The 24,129-nt window shown below is 35.6% G+C and overlaps 1 protein-coding gene across 6 annotated transcripts in view; it reads right to left on the bottom strand.

Moving 5' to 3' along the window:
* PPHLN1 (periphilin 1) overlaps positions 1-24,129 on the bottom strand; it is a 139,990-nt gene that overhangs the window by 20,090 nt on the left and 95,771 nt on the right. For all 6 annotated transcript variants that reach the window (XM_011228138.3, XM_034644908.1, XM_011228137.3 and 3 more), the window contains one exon: positions 21,320-21,460. In XM_011228138.3, coding sequence (XP_011226440.1) covers positions 21,320-21,460 — 141 coding nt within the window. The remainder of the gene's footprint in view (positions 1-21,319; positions 21,461-24,129) is intronic.

Genomic DNA, 24,129 nt, shown 5'->3' with positions numbered 1-24,129 from the left:
ATTAAAACAAAACACCAAAGGAGAAAAGCAGCTTTTTTTAAGACTATTGTACAGAGACAAGTTTCAAAATGTCTAAAAACATGTAAGTATTGTCTTTTGCAAAAAACAAAACCAAACACACACACACACACACACACACTCCAAACAAAAAACCTAAAACAAAACCTGTCCAGAAATGGTACCATTCAGGGTGACACTATTTAAGAAGTCAAAGAAATAGCATAATACCAAAATAAAGCAATAATTAAAATGTAAACATATTATATGTAAAACAAAAGGAAAAATTTCCAGTTCTGCCTGTCTCCGCTGTGTAGGTGTGACAGGAAAGCTCTACAATTTTTCCTCGAACACTGAATCATCTCCAGTGATTCAAGCCAGTATTTATCCCATATAGCTCAACTGTGTAGCAGCTGCACTCTGCATTTTTTTTAATGGTACTTAAGTTATTTAAAGTGTAGAGACAAAAGAAGCCACATTAAATTAGAACCAAAACACAACTCTAAAAGTCAAATTCTGACTATAATGTCCCATATTTCTGTTAAAAAAAAAAAAGAATATATCCTACTCCTCACATACTGAACACTCTCAACTATCCATATGGAAATCAAATTAAACTGTTTTCTTAGCCTTCAAGTCATCATATGTGGATAATTACACAGTAAAAACTTCAAACTCAATTCCTTTGCACAGTAAGAATCAACTTATTATGACCACGAGCAATGAGCCATTCATATCCATAGCTATGCCAAAACATAAAGGAGAAAATGTAAAAAATTACCAAAGGTATAATTTCTTACCATTTTCTCTCCACAAAAGTAACTTCTCATTCACACTGAACAACACTGATATAATTTACATACAATTCAATCTTCAAAACCACACACACAAAAATCAGCCTTCAATCCAACTACTATAGAAAGGTAGGTTCATAAGCATTTTACATGTCCAGTTTTATTCTCACTTTTTAAAATATAATGTATGGAAGGATTTAAGGTATTAATGGGGTGCGAAAAAAATAAGACAGAGTGAAGGAGATTATGGATTTTATGTTCACGGAGCCCCTAGGTTTGGGTTGCTATGTGACCCTGGGCACATTACATAATTCTGTAAGCTCCAGTTGCCTAATTTGTAATGTGGCGATTGTAACAGTAACTTAGTTCACAGGGCTGTTGTGAGAACTAAGTGACAGAACAAACATAAAGTACTTAATACTTAGAAACCATTCACTCAACAAACATTTGAGAGCCCAGTAAGTCAACAAATATTTGAGGACCTAGTACGTGCAGGCCCTGTACAAGCGGTAAACATAAAAATATACCATCCCTATCTTTAGAAAACTTTTTTCTTAGTGGGAAAGATTATATAATAAAATGTATGAAAATACATAAATGTGTATAATTGTGGTATTATATAAAATAAAGTAGGTTCAGTGATGGAGGAACTACATTGGTCAGGGGAATAAAGAAATGTTTGAGTGAAAGGGTAACATTTAAGCAAGGCCCTGAAAAAAGAGAAGAGGCCAGTGAGGGCATTCCAGGCAGAAGTAACAGCATCAACAAAGACCGCCAAGTAGAGAGGAAAGCATGTTCTATCCAGAGGCCAGTGTGACTGCAGCACAGTAAAACACAAGGGTAATAGGAAAGAAATTTGGAGGAAGAGGTAATAGACAAAACTAGCAGATCTCTAGAGGTAAGGTAAAGGCTTTGGATTTTTATTCTAAATGTAATGAGAAGCTGCTGGAGTGTTTCAGGCAGAGAAGCAATTATATTTAACAGGTTTAGAAGTCAGGAAATAACCACAGCAATATTCCATTAGGCTAGGAAAATCGAGATTCAAAGTATTCTGGAGCACAGCAACTCACCTTTGTTTAAAAATACTATTGTTCCTTCCTTTTAGTTGGAAAATTCTAAAATATATTAGCCATTTCCTGCTTTAGTTAAAAAAAAAAAAAGAACATCTAAAAAACATTACAAACTTTTTTTTTACCTCCCCTTTTATTTTTTTTTATTTATTATTTTTTTTAAAGATTTTTTTTTATTTATTTATTCGACAGAGATAGAGACAGCCAGCGAGAGAGGGAACACAAGCAGGGGGAGTGGGAGAGGAAGAAGCAGGCTCATAGCGGAAGAGCCTGATGTGGGGCTCGATCCCAGGACTCCAGGATCACGCCCTGAGCCGAAGGCAGATGCTCAACCGCTGTGCCACCCAGGCGCCCCTTTACCTACCCTTTTAAATGCATCATGATCAACAGCTATGCTTAAATAGAGGCATAAGTTTAATTTTCATCAATTGTGAACAGCACAATATGTAGCTGCTCAAAAACCTGGACAACAAAACTGGTCAAACTTCTTGGCATTTGAAGCTGAATTAAAGATAGAAAGAGACTAAGTCTGTGTCATTAATTTTTTTCAATAACATCATTTTTACCATCTTACCAGTGAATTTTTTTTTTTAAAGTCACATTTAAGGTGTTCTTACTTGGTCAACTGTGGATAAACAATCTGGTATGCCTTTTCCACTCTTACTCAAAGGATGCTGTGAATTGTTGGAAAAAGTCCAAAACTGCAATTATTTGATCCACTCCTTAATCTCTCTTGTTGACTTCCATATCAACATACACCATTGGCGGTATTCTAAGTCCTTTCCATGCCTGATTCAGGAACTCCAAGTGCTGATAGGACTCTCCCCACCCTATCCCATTTCCCCTCACTCTTAGCAAAACTGTCTCTCCTAAACCTATCTCCTCTCCACCTTAAAAATGGCTGCCACTTTATTCTCCTTTGTCCTAGTCACAGAAAAGCATTTCTCTAAATTTTCAAGGTTAGTCCCTCTATCCGTGCTATTGATCATCTCTCCTGCTTCAATTATTCCATCTGTTTTTTATCTTCAGTCTCTCTCATATTACCCTTACCTTTTCACAAGTATTCAAAAATAAGTAAGTAAATAAATAAATAAATAGGTCGGCGAGTTTTATTTATTCGCCTGCCACACAGTCTCATGCACTTGTTCTCCATTTCTGACTCTAGCAATCTAATTCAGGCTCTCACACCTCACCTGAAGAATTGTCAAACATTTCTGTACAGCCACACTAGTATCTTTTAAAATTTATTTTATTTTATTTTTTCTTAAGATTTTACTTATTGATTTGAGAGAGAGAGAGACAGAGAGAGAGAGAGAGAGAGAGGATGAGCTGGGGGAGAAGCAGATGGAGAGGGAGAGGCAGATTCCCTGCTGAGGAGGGAGCCCGATGCGGGACTTGAACCCAAGACCCCAGGATCATGACCTGAGCCCAAGGCAGGTGCTTAACTAACTGAGCCACTCAGGCACCGCCCCCACCTTTCCTTGCTAGTATTTTTTTTTAAAATCCTGATCCTAATTCTCACATATTTGAAATTCATCCATAAACCATACTTCCAATCAATAGAATTAAACTACTTTCTCCTGGCATTTAAATTTTTCAATGATCTGGCTCCAGCTATCTTTAGAAAACTATCCTGGGCTTGCCATCTACTATCTTTTCTCTACGAAAAACTTTCTGTAAAATAGTCTATAATCAGACCCTGTCTCATGCTACTTTAATTTCTCATCTACTACTGTGTGTGTGTTTTTAAGATTTCATTTTATTTATTTGACCGAGAGAGAGAGAGAGAGAGAGAGAGAGAGAGAGAGAGAGCACAAACAGGCAAATCAGCAGGCATAGGGAGAGGGAAAAGCAGGCTCCCCACCGGGCAGACAGCCCGACGGCCAGCTCGATCCCAGGACCCTGGAATCATGACCTAAGCCAAAGGCAGATGCTTAAGGGCCTGAGCCACCCAGGCGCCTTTACTGCTGTGAGCTTTTAACTTGTGGGGTCTCCACTAACTCTGAGGGGTTACTGCCAGAATTGAACTACAGTACATCAGTGGAGTTGAAACCATATTTCCTTCCTGATTTGCATCCTTTATAACAAAACTATAATCATAAGTATAGCACCTTTTCTGAGTTCTATCAGTTGTTCTAGCATATTACTGGACCTGATGGGGTCATGGGAACCCCCAAATTTGTAGCCAGTAGGTCAGGAGTGCAAGTGGCCTGGGGACCCCCAAAGTGCAGCTGGTTTCAGAAGTAAGGGCAGTCTTGTTGGGGACCATGCCCTTTAACTTGTGGGGTCTGCACTAACTCTCAGTGGTTACTGGCAGAACTGAATTGGAGTATACCAGAATGCTTCTTTCCAAAGCTCTTCTATCAAATCAAGACAAACTTTCTGAGCCTATTATTCAAGACTAGTCACGATCCTTCTAATATACAACACTAAATATAATTCTATCAACCTCTACTCTATGAAGTTATAGCAATAAATGTGGCTGGGGAGTAGGATGGGGAAATGAAGGGTATGGGGAAAGAGATTAAAAAGCATCCATGTAAGATACAGTTTTACTCAAACTAAACTACTTGTAATTGTTGATTATTCCTTATAGTTCCCTATTTCCCATCTTATGCTCATGTCATTCACCTCTGTCTAGAATCTTTTACCTCCTATCTCTGAGACTCCTACCTGAATTCTAAGGATCCAAGCAGATATCACTTCCAAAATAAAGCCTCTTTGGTTCTCCTATCTGAAACCGATTTTTTAAAAATCTCAGTTTCAAGGAAAACAAGCATAACAGAGAGCATTAAGTAAGGAACAGTCATATTTATACCATTTCTGGTATAAGCTGGAACCAGCCACTCAAGCTTTTAAAACATGTAAAATGAAGACAGGAAAAACAACATGCCATTTCCAGAAACACTCTTCTGCCTCAAAAACCTTAGAAACACGTTCTTTTAAAAGCACAGCTAAGCTCTTAAAGTAACTAAGGGTAATTGCCAGCAATCATAAAAGAAGAAACAAGAAACAGACTGATAAACTAACAGCATGGGCTACGGCTTCCCCAAAGAGCCAAGAATTTAGGGCTGGGCATGAATGAGACACATGACCTTTGGACGTTTCAAGACAGAGTTGAAATCTCAGGCCTTTGCATAAAGCTAGGTAGGATCTTTGCAGCAGGATGAACTGGAAAAAACAAACAAACAAACCTAAATCATCTATCAGTAAAAGAAAAAGACAGGAAAACTTCTCTGCCTTGATTGAGCCTCTTAAGGCAAGGAGATGCAATTTCCTCTGAATATTCATAAACATAGGTCTACTTTCATGTGCATTTGAAGTTCTAAATATAAACTCACAACTCCAAAATACAAATTATATAAGGGAACATGCTACCATGAGCAAGAGTCAGCAGAAACAGCAGCTGGATTAAAGCCCTCAGACTTCACGTATTAAAATTATCCATTACAGAAAATAAGATGCGAAAGAGAAAGAATGAAACCATGAGCAATAAACAATCTAATTCTAGGCAGATTTTTAAGAAAACTAAATTAAACTTCTAGAAATGGAAAATATAACTGAAATTAAGAACTCCGTGAATGGATTAAACAGTAAATTATATAAAACTGAAGGCTTAGAGAGTCCTGAACAAAATACTTATAATTTCAGATTTAAACTTCAGAAAGTTTAGGAGAAGTGAAAGATACAATGATAAAAAATCTACCTACATCCAACTGGAGTACATAAAAAAAGAATAGAGGATACTCAAAATTTAAAGAGATAACATAATTTTCTAGCTGTCATGAAAAATGCAAATTTTCAGATACAGGAAGCATAAATTATGTTAGCTGGAATAAATTTTACAACAATCCATATCTAAATACATTATAGTAAAACTGCATATTGAAAAGTAAACTTTAAAATAAAAATAATCTCAGGGCTCTTGGGTGGCTCAGTCTGTAAGGCGTCTGCCTTCCACTCAGGTCATGATCCCAAGGTCCTGGGATAGAGCCCAGGTCAGGATCCCAGCTCAGTAGGGAGCCTGCTTTTCCCTCTCCCCCTGCAGCTCCCCCTGCTTGTGCACTGTCTCTGTCAAATACATAAATAAAATCATAAAGAAAAAAGAAAAATAATTTCTTCCCGTTCATAGGCTTGTCATAAAGATCCAATTTTTTTCATCAATAATATTTTGTACAATCTTCTCAATATATATTTTAGTCATATGCAGTAAATTTATGAGAAATCATCTCAATCTTGTGGACTCTCTTTTTGCAACCAAATAGATAAAGATGATTTTACTTCTTCCTTTACTTCCTTTTAATCCCCCGAAGGGAAAGATTCTTGAAGATTTACTCTAGTATTTATCTTCAAGCTAAAATAACAGAGCCAAACTACATGGGACCCAGGATGCTTTGAGGACTCCTCCTAATTCCATGCATTCAACTGTTAAAACATTTACTGCGAGCCTACAGTAGGCAAGGAACTCCAAATGACACAAAGATGATTAATTAGGTAATTTTTCTTTCAGCCTCTAAAAGGTAAGTAGTATTGTAGCTGACCATATGCTAGCTATAAGTAGGAGGCAAAGATGTTATTATTAACTTTTGGCTGTGCCATTTTCATTGGCAAATCACAGTTGGCTGTGCAATTGATGAATTCAGTCAATAAAAATAAATTTTTAGTATAAAACAAAATCTAGAAAATTAAACGTGTTGCAAACAAACTACCCTCCCTTAATACAGGCTTCCACTAAAAAGTAAATTTAATATTTTTTACGCCTTTGCTTTACATGGGGCCCCGATCTCTTTCATGATCACAATATCAAGAATGTACTACACTAGAAACATGGAATGGAAAAATATTTTTATGTTAAGAAAAAGCCTCTACTGAGATAATCACATGCATTTCTTTAAACTTGGTCCCAAGGGTACCAAGAATTTTTGCTAAAACAGCTTATGATTAAATATTTAAGTAGAATAAATGAGTACTACTTAAAATCTCTAGATTACAAAATCTTTATTATTATTAAGACCTGATCTGATCTGTAACTTATAGACAACCAATATAAAGGATAGAGAAATACATGTAGTACAACAGCTGCTGAAATAAGCACAAAAGGTTTTTCGTCTAGGCATTCCTCAAACAGTACCAATGAAGGATGCTAATAATAGAATAAAATTTCAGGGCACAACACTGCAAACCATAATTAGAAATCAATGTGGTATAAAACCATCAAAACTGCTGGGCAAGAATTAAATTGAGAATCCTCAAAAAAGAATGTGTGTGTGTGTGCATGTGCATGTGTGCATGTATATGTATATACATACGTATTGGCCTAAATGAGCCAATGAAAAATAAATAATAGTAAATAGTAAATAAATAGTATAGTATTTATAAATAGTAAAAATAAATAATCTCAAAGTCAGAAATATCCTAAAGTTTGAAAAAAGTACCACAATTTGACACAGTGTATATATACCAGAAGACAATGGAGTGCATACGTTCAGGAAAAGGTTCTGGAAAAACTTGACACAAAGAAGCAGCTTAACGGGGGAAAGGCATACTAGGATATTTGCTGATAGGGAACTTTAAAAACTTTGTCACTTGAATTCACACACCATAAATGAGTAGTTCAAATTTACCCTAAAATATTTCCTATCAATCTAACATGGGGATTGTATGGCTAAAAAAATAAAAGGCAAAAAGCCTTACCTCAAATATAACATTACTGTTATACATTTTAAAGGCTTTTTCCCAAGCAAAATAATCTTTAAAAGATATATGTACAAAAATCAAGCCCTAGTAGCCCCAGTATAATTACTACCATCCTAGGTAAATAGAGATGACAATATAGCATCATAGTACCACCATCCTACTCATTTCAGTTACTCAAGATCTACTTTGCTCTTTACCTTTCACTTCTCGTAAGAGAGAATCACTAGATGAAATTGACATGAAGACTCATCTATTTCCTTCTTGGTTTAATGACATTAATTTTAATTTCAACTCATTCACAAATGTTATAATTTAAAATACAAAATGACCAAAGGAACCGTTATTTTTCAGTATAACTTTTAAGTTACTTGGTTGGAATTTGGGCCTTATTTTTCTAAGTTGGGATTCTAGGGTAACCCACAAAAGCCTCATAAGCACAAACGAAAACGTAAATACTTTTCACCAACTATGAAAAACAGTATAAAACAATAACAGCAGCCATTTTGGCTACTGACAACGTCCTAGCCAACTTAAATATACATTCCCATTTAATTCTAACATTATTATGAAATGGATACTAGCACCATTCCCCTTACAGTAGTGAGCAAAGCAAGCCTCAGAAAAATAAAATGACCTTTCCAAAGACACATAGTTAAGTGGCTGAACTGGGATTCAAGCCTAATCCCCTAACTCCAAAATTCCTACAGTACTTGTTCTAACTACTAAAATAATGCAGCAGCATTGTGGCAATACTCCATAAATCCTTCTACTGACCATATGAAATTCCATAGTGCACATACACTAGAATCTATTCAGTCATTGTTCTTGGATAGAAGAAAATGATCCTTCGTGGAAGTAGGAGACATAAGAAGCAATGAAAATTTTAAAAAGGGTAAATATTTAAGTAAGCCTAAATGAATATTAACTGCAAAGGAGACTCTTAGTATCTTGTGGGGTTTAAAATATATATGGAAGTAAAATACACCAGTAATAGATCAATCAAGAGGAAGTTCAATGGGGTTAAAATGCTCTAAAATGCCTACACTGATCCATCAGGAAGTTAAAAATACTAGTGTATATTAGACTTCAGTAACTCAGGAATGCTTGGTGTAAAACAGTATATAACTAACAAGAAAAAAACAGTGTAAAACTATTGGTGTATGGAAATGAATAATTTTCAAAATTCCAAAGATGGAAAAAAGGAGAGAAAAAGGACTACAGAATAGGAAGAATAACTAAACACAGATACATCAGTAACCTCATTAAATAAAATGGACCAGATGATTCAAGAAAAGACATATTTTATCCAAATGGATGAACAAACAAACTCAATTATAAGAAAAATACCTTAAATACAAGAATACAGAACAGCTGAAAGCAAGGTAACAAAAAGATACCACATAAAACTTAGATAAATATGAGGCAGTATTAGAGATGAAGAAAACTACTTCAGAAAGATATAAAATAATTATAAATTCATATGCACTTCATAGCATAGTCTCAAATAAAAGGAATAAAAATATTTAAAGGAGATACATGAACCCACAGACATGTGAAGGTTTTAATACAACTCTTTCAGAAACTGATAAGATAAACAAAACCAATAAGGATATGGAGGATTTATTTTTGTTATTTTTTTAAAAGATTTTATTTATTCATTTGAGAGAGAGAGAGAGACAGAGCACAAGCAGGAGGAGAGGCAAGGAGAGTGGGAGAAGCAGACTCCCCCCTGAGCTGGGAGCCCAACATGAGGCTTGATCCCAGGACCTGGGGGTCATGACATGAGCTGAAGGCAGACGCTTAACCATCTAAGCCATCCAGGTGCCCGGGATTTGGAAGATTTAATACAATAAATTTTACCTAATTGTCATACTAATAAGCCAATGCCCTCAACAAATACAAAATGCACCTTCCTATCAAGTATACAGAATACTTAACAAAAACTGACTATGTGTTGGCCCACAATGGAAGTCACAACAAATTTCATAGGACTCAAATCCTAAAAAGTATATTTTCTATTACAGTGGTTTTGAATTAGAAATTTATTTAAAAAAAAAAAAACAAAATAAAAAACAAAACAAAAACAACTACAAAATCTCCTGTTTGGAAATTTCAAAATATTCTAAACTCTAAGAAGAAATCCCCACAAAATATTCTAAACTGAATGGCAATAAATATAACATCAACTTCTGGAAGATGGAACTAAAGCCCTACTGAGAGAGAATTTATAGGTTAAAAGAAAAGCTGCAAATCAATCAGTACCTAGGCTCCAGAGTTTTGTTTTGTTTTTGGTTTTTTTCAAAAAGAGCAATTACACCAAAAAAATAGAATGAAAGAAAATAATAAAGGTAGAATTCAATGAAATATAAAATACAAAAACAAGAAAGAAATGAATAAAACCAAGAGTTGGTTCTTTGAAAAAGACTTGTAAGACTGGTAACTTTAGGTAACACTGATCATGGGAGATGTAGCAGCCAACTCCCAAGATAGCCTGCAGTGATCCCCATCTCCTGGTACTTTCATCCTTGTGTAATACCTTCTTACTGAGTGTCAGCTAGGCTTAGTGACTACTTCTAATGAATAGACCAAGATGGAAGCGATGGATGGTATGTGACTTGAAGAACAGATCAGAAAAGACAGCAAATCATTGTTTCTTTTCTCTCTCGGGACTCTAGCTCTGGGGAGGTCATGTCATGAGAAGCCTTGTGGAGAGGTCCACATGGTGAGGAAGTAAAACTTGTACCAAAAGCGACATGAGTGGGCTTGGAAGTGAATCTTCCAACTCCAGTCACATCTTCAGAGACTACAGCCCTCGTTATCAGTTTGATAGCAACCTCTTGAGAGATCCTGAGCCAGGATCCCAACAGGCTTTATTTGCTGCATCTAAGAAATTGAGGAACTGATTCTAAGATTTCTACAGAAGTTCACAGCTCCAAGTATAGGTACTCTTGAAAAACAACAAGGTAGGACAACTTGCTCTACTGGATATCAAGACTTATTATAAAGCTATGGTAACAAAGACAGCATGGTATTATTGCAAAGATCAAGGGACCAACGGCACAGAACAGAGTCCAGAAACAGATTCAGATATATATGGACACTTGATTTATTATATAGGTGTCAATGCAGAGCAGTAAAGAACACATGGCCTTTCCAATAAATGGTTCCAGGTCAAATTAAAGTCCATATGGAAAAAAACAAATGAAACCTGGATCCCTGATATATATATATATATATATATATATATTTTAAAGATTTTATTTATTTATTCGACAGAGATAGAGACAGCCAGCGAGAGAGGGAACACAAGCAGGGCGAGTGGGAGAGGAAGAAGCAGGCTCATAGCGGAGGAGCCTGATGTGGGGCTCGACCCTGTAACGCCGGGATCACGCCCTGAGCCGAAGGCAGACACTTAACCGCTGTGCCACCCAGGTGCCCCCCTGATATATATTTAATATGCACTCTACATAAAATAATTTTCAGATGGACTGTGACTCAATGTGAGAGACAAAACAAAATATCTTCTAGAAGATAATAAAAGCTATCTTAAATAGGAGACAACAGTAATAAAGAAAAAGACTGAAAAGTCTGCACTACATTCTTATTCCTCCAAAAATATCAAAAGAATGAAAAAACAAGCCACAAAGCGGGAAAAGTTATCTGCAACACATATAACTAGCAAAGGGCTTGTATTTAGAATATATAAAGAACTCTGCAGATCAATCTTAAAAAAACCAAAGCAACTTCATAGGAAAACAGGCAAGAATCTCAAGAGATACTTTCTAAAAGAGATGCTAATAACCATATGAAAACGTCCTTAGCATCATCAGTAATAAGGGACATGCAAATTAAAAGCATAGGGAGCTCTATTACATGTTAACACTATCAATGAATCTTACAAACACAATGCTGAACCAAAAAAAAGCTAGTCACAAAATAATATATACCATATTATTCTACCTGTATTAAGTTTAAAAACAGACAAAACAATACTACAATGTTAGAAACTAATTTAGTGGTTACTACCTTTGAGAAAAAGGAGGGGACAGTAACTGGGAGAGGCTATAAAGGGTTTCCTGGGATGCTGGTAATATTCTACTTCTTGATCTAAATGGTATTTTTTTTTAAAGACTATTTATTTAAGACAGAGACAGAACACACACAAGCGGGGGGCTGGGGTGGGAGAAGCAGACCCTCTGCTGAACAGAGAGCCTGACGCAAGGCTCGATCCCATAACCCTGAGATCATGATCTGAGCTGAAGACAGATGCTTAATCGACTGAGCCACCCAGGTGCTCCGATTTGAGTGGTAGTTTGTTTTTTTTTTAAAAGATTTGATTTATATATTTGACAGAGATAGAGACAGCCAGCGAGAGAGGGAACACAAGCAGGGGGAGTGAGAGAGGAAAAAGCAGGCTCATAGCGGAGGAGCCTGATGTGGGGCTCGATCCCATAATGCCAGGATCACGCCCTGAGCCGAAGGCAGACGCTTAAATGCGGTGCCATCCAGGCGCCCCTTGAGTGGTAGTTTTCACAAGTGTCTGCTTTGTGAGGAATCACTCAGGTTAACAACTACGTTTTGAGTACTTCTTTCTGTATATGTTATACATCATTAAAATGCTTTTATTAAAAAATAGAGCACAATAGGGGCGCCTGGGTGGCACAGCGGTTAAGCGTCTGCCTTCGGCTCAGGGCGTGATCCCGGCATTATGGGATCGAGCCCCACATCAGGCTCCTCCGCTATGAGCCTGCTTCTTCCTCTCCCACTCCCCCTGCTTGTGTTCCCTCTCTCGCTGGCTGTCTCTATCTCTGTCAAATAAATAAAATCTTTAAAAAAAAAAAAATAGAGCACAATAGCAAGCATAGCAGAATTTAGCATGGCTGATCTTCAGCTAACTAGAAATGATTTTGAAGTGCTCATTTGCCCCAATGTCCAGATAACTGAGGGATTAGAAATCTTAAAATTCCGCTCTGAGGCTGACAGAAAAATTCTACAAATAATATCCCAGCTAACTGAAGTAAACAAGTATTCTAAACAAAATTGCACACTTTCCTCTAATAGTTTTTTAAAAAACAAAATAAAAGAGGAAAAATAAGGGCGGACGACAACAAAACAGTATGTCTCCCGATGAACCAGATACTAAAAATCATCATTTCATTTCTAATGTTTAACTACAAGTTACCCTTAAGTAGAAACATAAGATTTTCTTAGGGCAACTTTTATTTATTTATTTTTAAAGATTTATTTATTTATTTATTTGACGGAGAAAGACAGCCAGCGAGAGAGGGACCACAAGCAGGGGGAGTGGGAGAGGAAGAAGCAGGCTCATAGCGGAGGAGCCTGATGTGGGGCCCGATCCCGTAACGCCAGGATCACGCCCTGAGCTGTATAGGCAGACGCTTAACAAGGCTGCTACCCAGGCGCCCCATAGGGCAACTTTTACAACGTCTTGTATAAATGAACTGAGAATATCAACCAACTCACGCTGGTGTCAGCACATGAGTGTACAGGACAGATAAGCTTATTATACAGTACCTGAATTAAACAACAGTTAAGAGAAGACAGATGTCATAGAAGGGATCACATTTTAAAAATGAAAAATGACAAATGATGGGAAAATATGAGAATAATTTGTTTCAGAAATGGGGAAGGGAAGCAGGGAGTTCTAAGGAGAAGGAAACATTTACCTTTTTACGATACTTCTTGTACCTAGAAAAATAGACTGGAACCAGTGAGATAAAAGAACAAGCCAAATGGAAAATGTAAAAGAGAAATTACAAAGGAACCCCCCTGAACAAATATTTCATAGTAAAATTATTATTACAATTCATTTTGAATGAATGGAGGGGAAAAGGAGAAAGAAAAAAAGCAGAAGCATAAGGATAAAGGGTTTAACAACCCAAATCCTAACAATGTTGAGAAAATCGCCTCTCAAGAGTTAAACTTCTACAGATTTGCTATGTGATATTCCTAGAAAGTAATCTGAAAGTAGTCAAAATTCCAAAGCCGCAAAGAAACAGGCAAAGTAACTCTTAATAGTACCATAAACATCTATATAGTGATTTTCAATATGCAACGGGCTTTCACATACAGTGGTTTTGTTGGTTCTGTGGGAGAGTGTGTAATTAACCCCATTTTACAAATGAGGAAAAGGGCTCTGAGAAGTTAAAACACTAAGTGGAAACATCCAGTGTTTACTATGCCACACCACTTACAAATGTCCTTTAAAGTAAATTCTCAGACATGTCAACTTACAGCAGGGGAACTGAATCGCAAGGGACAACAATTTGGAACCACTAAGGAGGAAATCCTTACCTAGCACTTGTTGATAGTGGACAAGGAGGAAAGGTGGGAGAATGAAGCTTGTGCTCGAGTTTATGTCATGGGGAACAACGATATCGGAAATGCTTTATAACTAGGTACATTTTAAGTGATGACATCCAGGGATAAGGTCCAAGTTGGCCTCATCTCTTTTGGTAGTTATAACATATTAAATATGGTTCTTACCAGGCTTGGTATCCGTATTGCCTAAATTTTATATTTTATGTAAAAATAATATAACAGGGTCAATCATCTTCATATTTATAGGTTTATATCAGGTAAAAAAATAACTAACTCACTTTTAAATGTGAAGACTGAGATGCTTGGTTTTAATATTTCAAGCATGATACAAATTACCTTATGAGATAACTTTCAGATGAAACTCCCTTAAAACGAAGCTTAACACTTGTTCTTCAGCAACAAGTTTCTGGAATAAAAAATCTGGTTTTTTTTTGACAAACTGTAACTTTCAAAAACCTTGAAATATGGCCAAAATAAAGGATTTATCTTTAATGTGTTTTGAGAATAAGAAATTTTTCAGGGGTAAATCTTAAGCGAGTATATTTTACTAAATCTATATATGTAAAGTCTGAACAAGTGGTTGGCAATAATGGATTGTTAAATACAGTAGGGTAGACTTGATGTCTACACAAGATAGTGGTGAAAGCTGTACTTTTAAGAAGTTTGTTACTTGTTCTGATAAAAAGGGAAAACAAAGAATGTTTCTATTATGTAAGGTTAGCGTGAAATGTTTAGATCATGCATATACAATAGAGCTGCCACTGCTTTGAAAACAATTTCATTTTAATCCATCATGTGTTAAAGCTGATTTTTTCCATGTCCCTAACTCTAACATTTCGGGAAGATGGTACATTTGATTAATCTTCTACCCATTTTACTTTAAAAGTAAAACAAATATGTCCTATTATATATTGAGAGAGAAGGAGCAAGAACTAGTGAAAGTGCTGGGAATCATCAGGCTATATTGACAGTAACTGAAACTAGACACTGTAAAAAGAGAAGAGCCACAGATTGACCACTGATTAAACGTGACATCTTATTTACTAAAAAAAATATTTTTTGCACAATTCATTAGCTCAACAAACACTAATTACTAACTGATGCATAGCAACAGTATATCTGAGTTTAAAAAAATATTTAAATATAAGAACCTGTGTAAGTATTAAGAGGTAAAAAAAAAAAAGAATTAAAACACCTAAAAATTCTATACCTTAATCTGAAACTAGCTACACACAACAGTGTGTGCAGAAGCAGCAATATTTAGCTTTTACTTTTAAATGATGGAGATTAAGAACGGATCTAAGATTATTCAGTCTAGTTTCTTTATTTTGAAGAAAAAGTTTGGAAAAGCTAGTGAGCAGGCCATATGGTCACAAGAAAATGGTTAACATGCAGAATTCAAATTAAAATAAAATTTATTTTATTTTATTTATTTTTATTTATTTATTTAATCTACTTAATTGTAGATTGATCTAGATTTATAGTTAAACCTTATTAACCTATCAAACAACCTAGAAAAGCAACAAAAGGATTTCTGAAGTAAGTTGATTTTTCTTTTTTAACTAACTGGAGTAAGGAAAGGAGAGGATTCCCATCTACAATTTAATTATATAAGTCAATACATAAAGATAAATATATAATCTACCCTTCATTCAAGAGAGAGACTTACTTCAAGGTAGAAATATCAGCATTTTCATAAAACAACAGTAGGACAGTATTAGGATGGATAGTATTCTGAAACAGTCAAAGAGGTTTTAAAAAATGAATTTGCCTTCATGGTACTTCTTTTTTTTTTCTGGTTATTATTCATCAAATAAGAAAAAGAAGAAATGGACTCCCCCCCCCCCAAATTCTACTTTTTTATGATTTAAGAAATACCATGAATAGTGCATTTACAGAATACTTTCAGGCACATCCCTTCAACTGTATTGGTTGAGATTCCATAAGTTCTATCTACTGATAAAAATTTTTGAGAAAGGTTAACAATGATTGGTACTAGCAAGAAATGAAGATTCTCTCTGTAATCTCATATGTTCCAGTTATTCTTAAACTTGGCTTGCCATGAAAATCACAAGAGGTGTTTTAAAACATACAGATTTCAGAATACACAGACTCAGGAATCTGGTCACCAGGCACTCTGGTGATCTCTTATGGCAGTCATTAAAACTGACACAGCACTTCACAAGACACAACACAGGCATTTGATAACCACAACTACATCAACTCCCCTCCAAAACTGCTCATTTTAAATGCAATCCTTGTATATTTTTAAAATATATACACACCTTTCTTATAAAGGTGGAGAAATCGGAGGAACTGTATTTTAAAACACGGTTTCACAAGTGATTATAAATATCTACTAATAGGGGACTAATTATATACACTGATACAAAATGGATATATTGAACAGGGTACATGGTAAGCCACCACTTGTATTTAAAGAAAAAATATGGAGACACGTACCAACTCTTATCTCTACTCATCAGGATCAATCATGATCCCGACGTATGTGTGTATATACATACAAAATATGTACACACACATAAATATGATATATAAACTGTGTATACATATACATATGTATGTTACATAGTCTATATGCTGGGGAAAGAAACTGGGCAGCTAAGAATTATGAAGGAAACTTGTTTTTCACTGCATGATCTCTGTGTCCTTTGAAATTTATGCTTATATATGTTACTAATTAAGATCCAGCCTTAATGGATTGGCTGGAGGGTATTTATCAAAAAGCAAATTAAATCACATGATTTTGAGACATGATCATAACTTTAGTTCCTAACAAAATCCTTATTACTGTCAGTATAATCAACTGTTCTGAAAAAGACTTTCATAAATATTTGCTACAGGTGATATTTACAGTGTTAGAACTGTCAAAACTCATCCAACTGAATATTTAAGATCTATGCATTTTACTGCACTTTAATTATACATCAATTAAAAATATGTAAGATAAAACTTCAGTTTACATTAAACTAAGGTGGTAATAGTTCTCAAGCTTTTAGCATATTAGAAAACTACAGAAAAACTTAAGAAAAAACTATCACCTCCTTCTAATTCCTTACTCCAAATATGGTCCACAGACTAGGACAATCAGCATCGCCAAGGAGCATGTTAGAAATTCTGATCTCAAGCCCCATCCCAGATCTAGAGAGTCAGAAAATGTACTTTGACAAGATCCCCAAATGATTTCTGTGTGTATTAAAACTTGAGAAGCTCTGATAACCTATTTACCAGAAGAGTTATGGTAGAAAGCCAAGAAGCTCTACTTTTTTTAAAAAGCCTCACAGATGTATAACAAAGGTAGAGAGAGAATCATAATATAAGTACTGTGCTTTGAGGGGGAAGAGATGGAAAGTTTTCTTCAAGACTATTAGTTTCCATAGCAAAAAATCCTAATAAACAGCAGTTACTCACCATCTTTAGTAGTGTTTCATTAGGTCCCTGCTTCTCTTCTACTTGTGTATGTAGGTGCATTTTAGCCACCCTGACATTCATAGCTGTATGGCCTACTAGGCAGAACATGCATATGCATATTATATGTATCTACTCCATCCCAGATCTACTTAGATTATCTGATCCCATCTGAATAAAGAAGATAGATACAAAATTCTACTCCAGATCTTGCCAGTGGGGAATTACAAAGAGATTTTAAAATGTCACTAGATGCCAGACGTCCAAAAAACAGAGGATCTCACTGACAGGCTATGTCTAAGCACTGTTTTAACAAAGTATGAGGTTAAGTATGAAAAAGGTTCCAAAGAGTTAAAGTAAATATTACCTTATCCCCACAGGTGCAACAGAGGGAAGAAGGGTTATGTAATAATATAGATTTCAATTTGAGTGGTTTGTTCAAAGTGACAGTCTGTTAGAAGATTCCTCACTGGTAAAATAGCAGTAGTGGAATTCACTTTCAAATCAAATAATTCAGTAATAGAAATATGTGAGGACTTATGAGATATTACAATCAAGGGGTTAATGCCAAACACCTGAGATAGATTATGAATCACCTATACTTTTGTAGGCTATCTGGGTATCACTTATAATGACAGGACAAATTCTGAAATCTCCCTCTCTGGGCTAAGAAGCTAAGAACCTTGAAAAATATTCTGATAAGTGATTGTAAATGTGGCCCAAATTGGGTAAATCTGGGGAAATGAGGGTAAAATAAGATATGCCATAGGGTCTAAAACATAAGAAGGCTAAATGCGCTGTGACAATAGAATGGATCATCTCCACTAAAGGATATTCAGGCACCAGCGGGATTAAAATGATTTCTAGCAACACAACAGTCAGAGATGCAACCTGATGTCTTCTGGCTCAAGGATTTTAATTTTAGACTGTGGTTCTCTGCCATATTAGATTATAACATGGGGAGCTTTTTTCATCTACATTTCCAACCCTATCAAAATTCTTATATTCACAGGGATGAGATGGCAATAATGTGGCAAAAAACATGAATTTGCCCTCTCACTGAAGTGATTCAGATACAAACTACCTCCATATGTATACCCTTAAACATCAAATAGCCACTTGTGGGCACACTGAATTAAACCAAATTTTCGCCTAGAGAGATTAAGTTTATTTTATATTGCAATACTGTCACAAGTTAATGATTTCCTTAGGATGCAAGGGCTGAAGAATCTAATTTATAGAAACCCTAAAAAAATTATATGTGGTAATTTATCTTTACAAGATATCTGAACATACTGTGCTTGATGTAACAGAGAGAAAAAGCAGCTTGGGCATTATACCAATATTTACATTTCTATATTATTTTAAACTTGAATTGTTGGCCTCATCTATGTGGGCTTTTTTGGGTTATTATATATTTTTTTTAAATCATGAAGTATTTCAAGCATGTGGAAAAATATAAAGAATAATTACTGGACAGCTGTGTAACTACCATCTGGCTTTCTCAAGCCTTTACGTTATTCCTATCCATTTGGCATTTAATCTCTAAAAATAAAATGTGCAAAAGTTGAAAACAGAGAAAATGAGGGGAAAATCCCCTTAAAACTTTTTCATTTTCTAAAGTCACTGTAACTTTTAGACACAAATTTATAAAATAATTATATATGATTATTTACTAGCTTGCTGACATCTTGGGGGTTTTTGGTTTGATTTTCTTGCCAATACATGAAAACCAAAGTGCTCTTTTAAAAAGAGAGTATGGTAACATTATTAAGTACAATAATTTATTTTTAGCATTTAAGATTACTTAACATTATTAACTTTTCTATTTCATAACTCTTCTAACAACTGTCATATCAGAATACAGTAATGTCCTTTTAGATTTATTTTTCTTTCTTTAGGTCATCTGTCTTTGCTATAATAATCTCAATATTTTTTAGTGTCAGATTTTCCATGTGTTTTTGAACAACGGGAAAATGAAAACAGAAATCCAGTCATACTTATAGGCCAAACATGTCTAGATATCTATCGAGTACTACAAAAAACTAATTCCATACTAAATAATCCTATGTACTGATGGGCTGTACATCTGACTGGTAGCTCATCTTTTCAAGATCAAATAAATCAACAATGAATAATAACAAAAAGAGGCAGAAATACTAATAAATGACAACAAAATTCCCCTACACTGTTATTTCAGTCAAATTTTTCTACCAGTTATATTCTTAAGAGAGCCTCTCCTTTAAAGAACTGCTGTTTAGGTGAAAAGGAAAAAAAAATCATTCATTCAATAAACACTTACCAAGCACTTAACTACGAAGTGCTGGGTTTAGGCACTGTGTTAGGTGGTCAGGTTAAGATGCAGTCTCTGACTGACAGTGACTCAGGGGCTATTCAGAGGTCATTTCTAGGTTTATGCCTCATCCACCATCTATAGAAAATATTTCCTTTGAGTCTACCACATGCCAATCACTATATTAGGTAATGGAGATAAAGTAATAAAACATAGTCACTGCTCTCATGAAGCTTCCATTATGATGACGGGAGACAAATAAACAAATAAAAACATATGTCAAGTGGTTAAAAAAAAAAAAGCGCTACCAAGAAAAATAAGTCAGAGTAAAAGGACAAAAGGGCAGTAATTCTACATGGGGTAATGACATTCATATCCATGTTGAAGACACATCTAAGGAGCAAACCTTTTATTTATTTATGCTCTTAATTAACTGGTATCTTGTAAGGCACCAGTCACCTTCATATCACCGAATTAAATAGGATTTTCTCACTCTTCATTTTCCTTCTATTCTTCCAGGCATCTGACACTGCTCACCACCTCCATTTTGAAACTCTAGTGGCTTACATAACAAATTTCCTATCCAGATTCTTATCTTTTGCCATTGGGGTGGCATCAGTATGAACTCTACAATCATAACAAGGATTTAATTAAGATGATCTCCTATCCAACCATGGCAAATAGATTTTAATTGATGTGAAACGGGAAAGCACCCTGAGAAAAGATTTAACTTTATTCTTAATTTCCAATAGGTTTTAGAAGACTATATAACAATATGACATTTACTCAAAGCACAGGAGAGTAACAACATCAAAAACACCTGTACACACTGAGTAATATAAAGAATTGTTGAATCACTGTACTGTATACCTGAAACTAACACTGTATGTTAATTTTATTGGGGGAAAAAACCACACTTATACTGCATGTTACATGTTATAAAACCCTGTCAAATTTTACTTCATTTAATCCTCTAAAGTGATAATACACTATGAGGCAGGTAATATTTCCATGTTAAAACATTTTAAATCCTACTAAGCATAATGAGAACATGTGAAGATTTAAGAGAAAATGGTTTTAAATCTCAACAGGTAAGACAAAGCCTCTAAGCTTATTCCATTCAAAAATTATATTTCATACTATAGTAAAATATAGCTAGAAGGTTCTGACCTGTAAATATTCCTTAGGTCATCTATTTAATCTATTAAAAACAAGATCCTAACTTTTCAGAATGACATCATTAAAATTAAATCTATGTACTTATCCTTAACTTTTCTTCAGTATTTGAAAAATGCTTAAAAGTATAATGAAAAATGTGAACATCTATAATCCCAATATTCTAAAATAACATCTATTAATATTTTGGTATATTTAACATTTCTTTCAGGTCATCCCTGTTGATTTTAATAGTTTAAGTTGCTTCATATGACCAAGCATATTGATATTCTCTAAAAAAGAGTTAGCTTTTTATTTAAAAAATGAAAAAATAAACAAACAGGAATAGGGGACCAAACTGATCAATATTATTGTGAAATCAAATCAAACAATTTTTATATAATTTTTTACATTCTAATTTCAGAGTCACGAGAGAAAAAAACAAAATGAAATACATGTAGTCAATAAATATGTACTCTAACTACCATGCGCAAAGTGACAGGAACAAAAGATTATGTACTTAAAGAAGACTAAATTCTCACCTGTTCAATCTCTTTGGTTTTTGATGCTATTGCTTTAGAGCGGCTGGTTAGCTGACTGTCTTCAAATAATTCTATGCCATCTGTTGCATTTGACTCAGGTTCCTCTGGCTGGTCAATAAACAACGGTGCTGTAGATCCCGCCTTAAAAAAAAATTAGAAATCTTTAATTACATACAGCACTTAAGATGACTGCGTATAGGCACTAAGGCACAATGTATCAAGAGAAAGTGCTAAACTCAGCCAGTTTTAAGAAAACACTTTCAATTTCGCCATGCATAATGAGCATATGTGAGGAGGACTAAAGAGGAAATGACGGCTACTTTTTAAATTTTAGGTAAGACGAAGCGTCTAAGCTTATTCCATTCCAAAATTATATTTCTATAATATAATTTCTATATTAAGATACAGCTAGAAGGTTTTGTCCTGTAACTATTCCTTAAGCAATCTATTTAAGAAACACTGAAGAGAAAAAGCCTAATTAGAAGTAAGAGGTATGGGCACACATAAGCATATTAAAAAAGAATATGGAAAGGGCTCTACTTTCAGAAGTTAAAAATACCTTGCTTCTATAGCATAAAAATTTATTTAAATCACTGAAAGGAAAAATCCCCAAAGCAATAATAATCATTTCATTTCACAGCAACAATTCATCAAATACATAATCCACAAAAAGCTCACGGCTGACTACTGTACTTTCCAAAAACACTTTTGTAGAAAAGATAAAAACTAAAAAAAAATGAGGAAAAACAATTATTTAACCATACTCATTTGTTTATTCAAAACTTTACTGTGGGGGCACCTGGGTGGCTCAGTTGGTTGTGTGTCTGACTTCAGGGTCCTGGGATGGGGCCCTGTGTCAGGCTCCATGCTCAGCGGAGAGTCTGCTTCTCCCTCTCCCCCTTCACTCCCCCGACTCATGGTCTCTGTCTCCTTCTCTCAAATAAATAAATAAAATCATTTTAAAAAATTTACTGTATGACATTTATAGCAGCATTAGCTACGATAGACAAATTATGGAAACAGCCAAAGTGCCCATCGACTAACTAATGGATAAGGAAGATGTGATATGTGTGTACGCACACACACACTGGAATATTACTCAGCCTTCAAAAAGAATGAGGTAGTCCCATATGTAATGACATGGATGGAGCTAGAGTGTATTATGCTAAGTGAAATAAGTCAGTCAGAGAAAGACAAATGCCACATGATTTCACTCATATGTGGACTTTAAGAAACAAAACAAACAAGCAAAGGGAAAAAAAAAAGAGAAACTAAGAAAAAGACTCTTAACTATAGAGAACAAACTGATGGTTACCAGAGGGGAGGTGAGTGGAGGGATGGGTTAAACAGGTGATGGAGGGGCGCCTGGTTGGCTCAGTTGTTAAGCATCTGCCTTTAGCTCAGGTTATGATCCCAGCATTCTGGGATTGAGCCCCACATGAGGCTCCCTGCTCAGTGGGAAGCCTGCTTCTCCCTCTCCCACTCCCCCTGTTGGTGTTCCCTCTCTCGCTGCCTGTCTGTCAAATGAATAAATAAAAATCTTTAAAAACAAAATAAAACAAAACAAAAAACAGGTGATGGAGATTAAGGAGGGCATTTGTTGTGGTGAGGACCAGGTGTTGTACGGAAGTACTGAATAACTAGTTTGTACAGCTGAAACTAAGATTACACTGTATGTTAACTAACTGGAATTTGAATAAAAGCTTAAAAAAATTTACTGTGGGGGCGCCTGGGTGGCACAGCGGTTAAGCGTCTGCCTTCGGCTCAGGGCGTGATCCCGGCGTTGCGGGATCGAGCCCCATATCAGGCTCCTCTGCTATGAGCCTGCTTCTTCCTCTCCCACTCCCCCTGCTTGTGTTCCCTCTCTTGCTGGCTGTCTCTATCTCTGTCAAATAAATAAATAAAATCTTTAAAAAAAAAAAATTTACTGTGGACAGAGAGAGGAAGATGGCAGCATAGTAGGAGAACCCTAGGCTCGTCTCAATCCACAAATTCAACTAGGTAACTATCATCCTAAATACTTCCAGAAATCAACATGAAGACTGGCAAAACAAACTCCACAACCAAAGGTAGAGAAGAGGCCATCTCGAACAAAGTAGGAAGTGCAGAGAAGTGGCTTGGGAGAGAAAAAATGGATGGTGATTGCTGCAATAGTGGAGAAGGGTGAGAGACAGACTAACACACAAGGGGGTGCCTGGAGAAAATGAATCCCACATAGCAATTGGCTTGGAAAGCGAGAGGGGATGAATTCCACTGAGTTCTTGCAAGTAGTGGGGCCTAAAACCTGGAATTCTAAAGGTCAGTGGGCTTGGCTCAGGGAAAGCCCTGAGGCATTGGGGCTGCTCCTGGAGAGACAGTTACATACAAGGGAAACCCCATAAGGCTATCAGGGGATTTTTCAGCAGAAACTTTCCAAGCTAGAAGAGAGTGGCATGATATATACAAAGTGCTGAATGGGACAAATCCAGAGCCAAGAATACTCTATGCAGCAAGACTGTCATTCAGAAGAGAAGGAGAGAGAAAGAGTTTCCTGGACAAACGAAAACTAAAGGGGTTCATGACCACTAAAACCAGCCCAAATGAAATATTAAAGGGGATCCTCTGAGTGGAAAGGAAAACCAAAAGGAAGATAGTATGAAGGAAGGAAACACAAAAGCAGTAAAAATGAGTATTTTTGTAAAAATATCAATCAAGGAACCACAAAATAAAAGGATATAAAATATGACAACACATACCTAAAACATGAGGAGAAGTAAAGAATGGGTACAAACTTAACCATCTGCTTAATATAGACTGCTATATGCAGAAGA

This window comes from Ailuropoda melanoleuca, chromosome 16, assembly GCF_002007445.2.
Source record: "Ailuropoda melanoleuca isolate Jingjing chromosome 16, ASM200744v2, whole genome shotgun sequence".
Classification (NCBI taxonomy): Eukaryota; Metazoa; Chordata; class Mammalia; order Carnivora; family Ursidae; genus Ailuropoda; species Ailuropoda melanoleuca.
The sequence above is the reverse complement of the archived record's forward strand: the minus strand, read 5'-3'. Positions and strand labels throughout refer to the sequence as shown.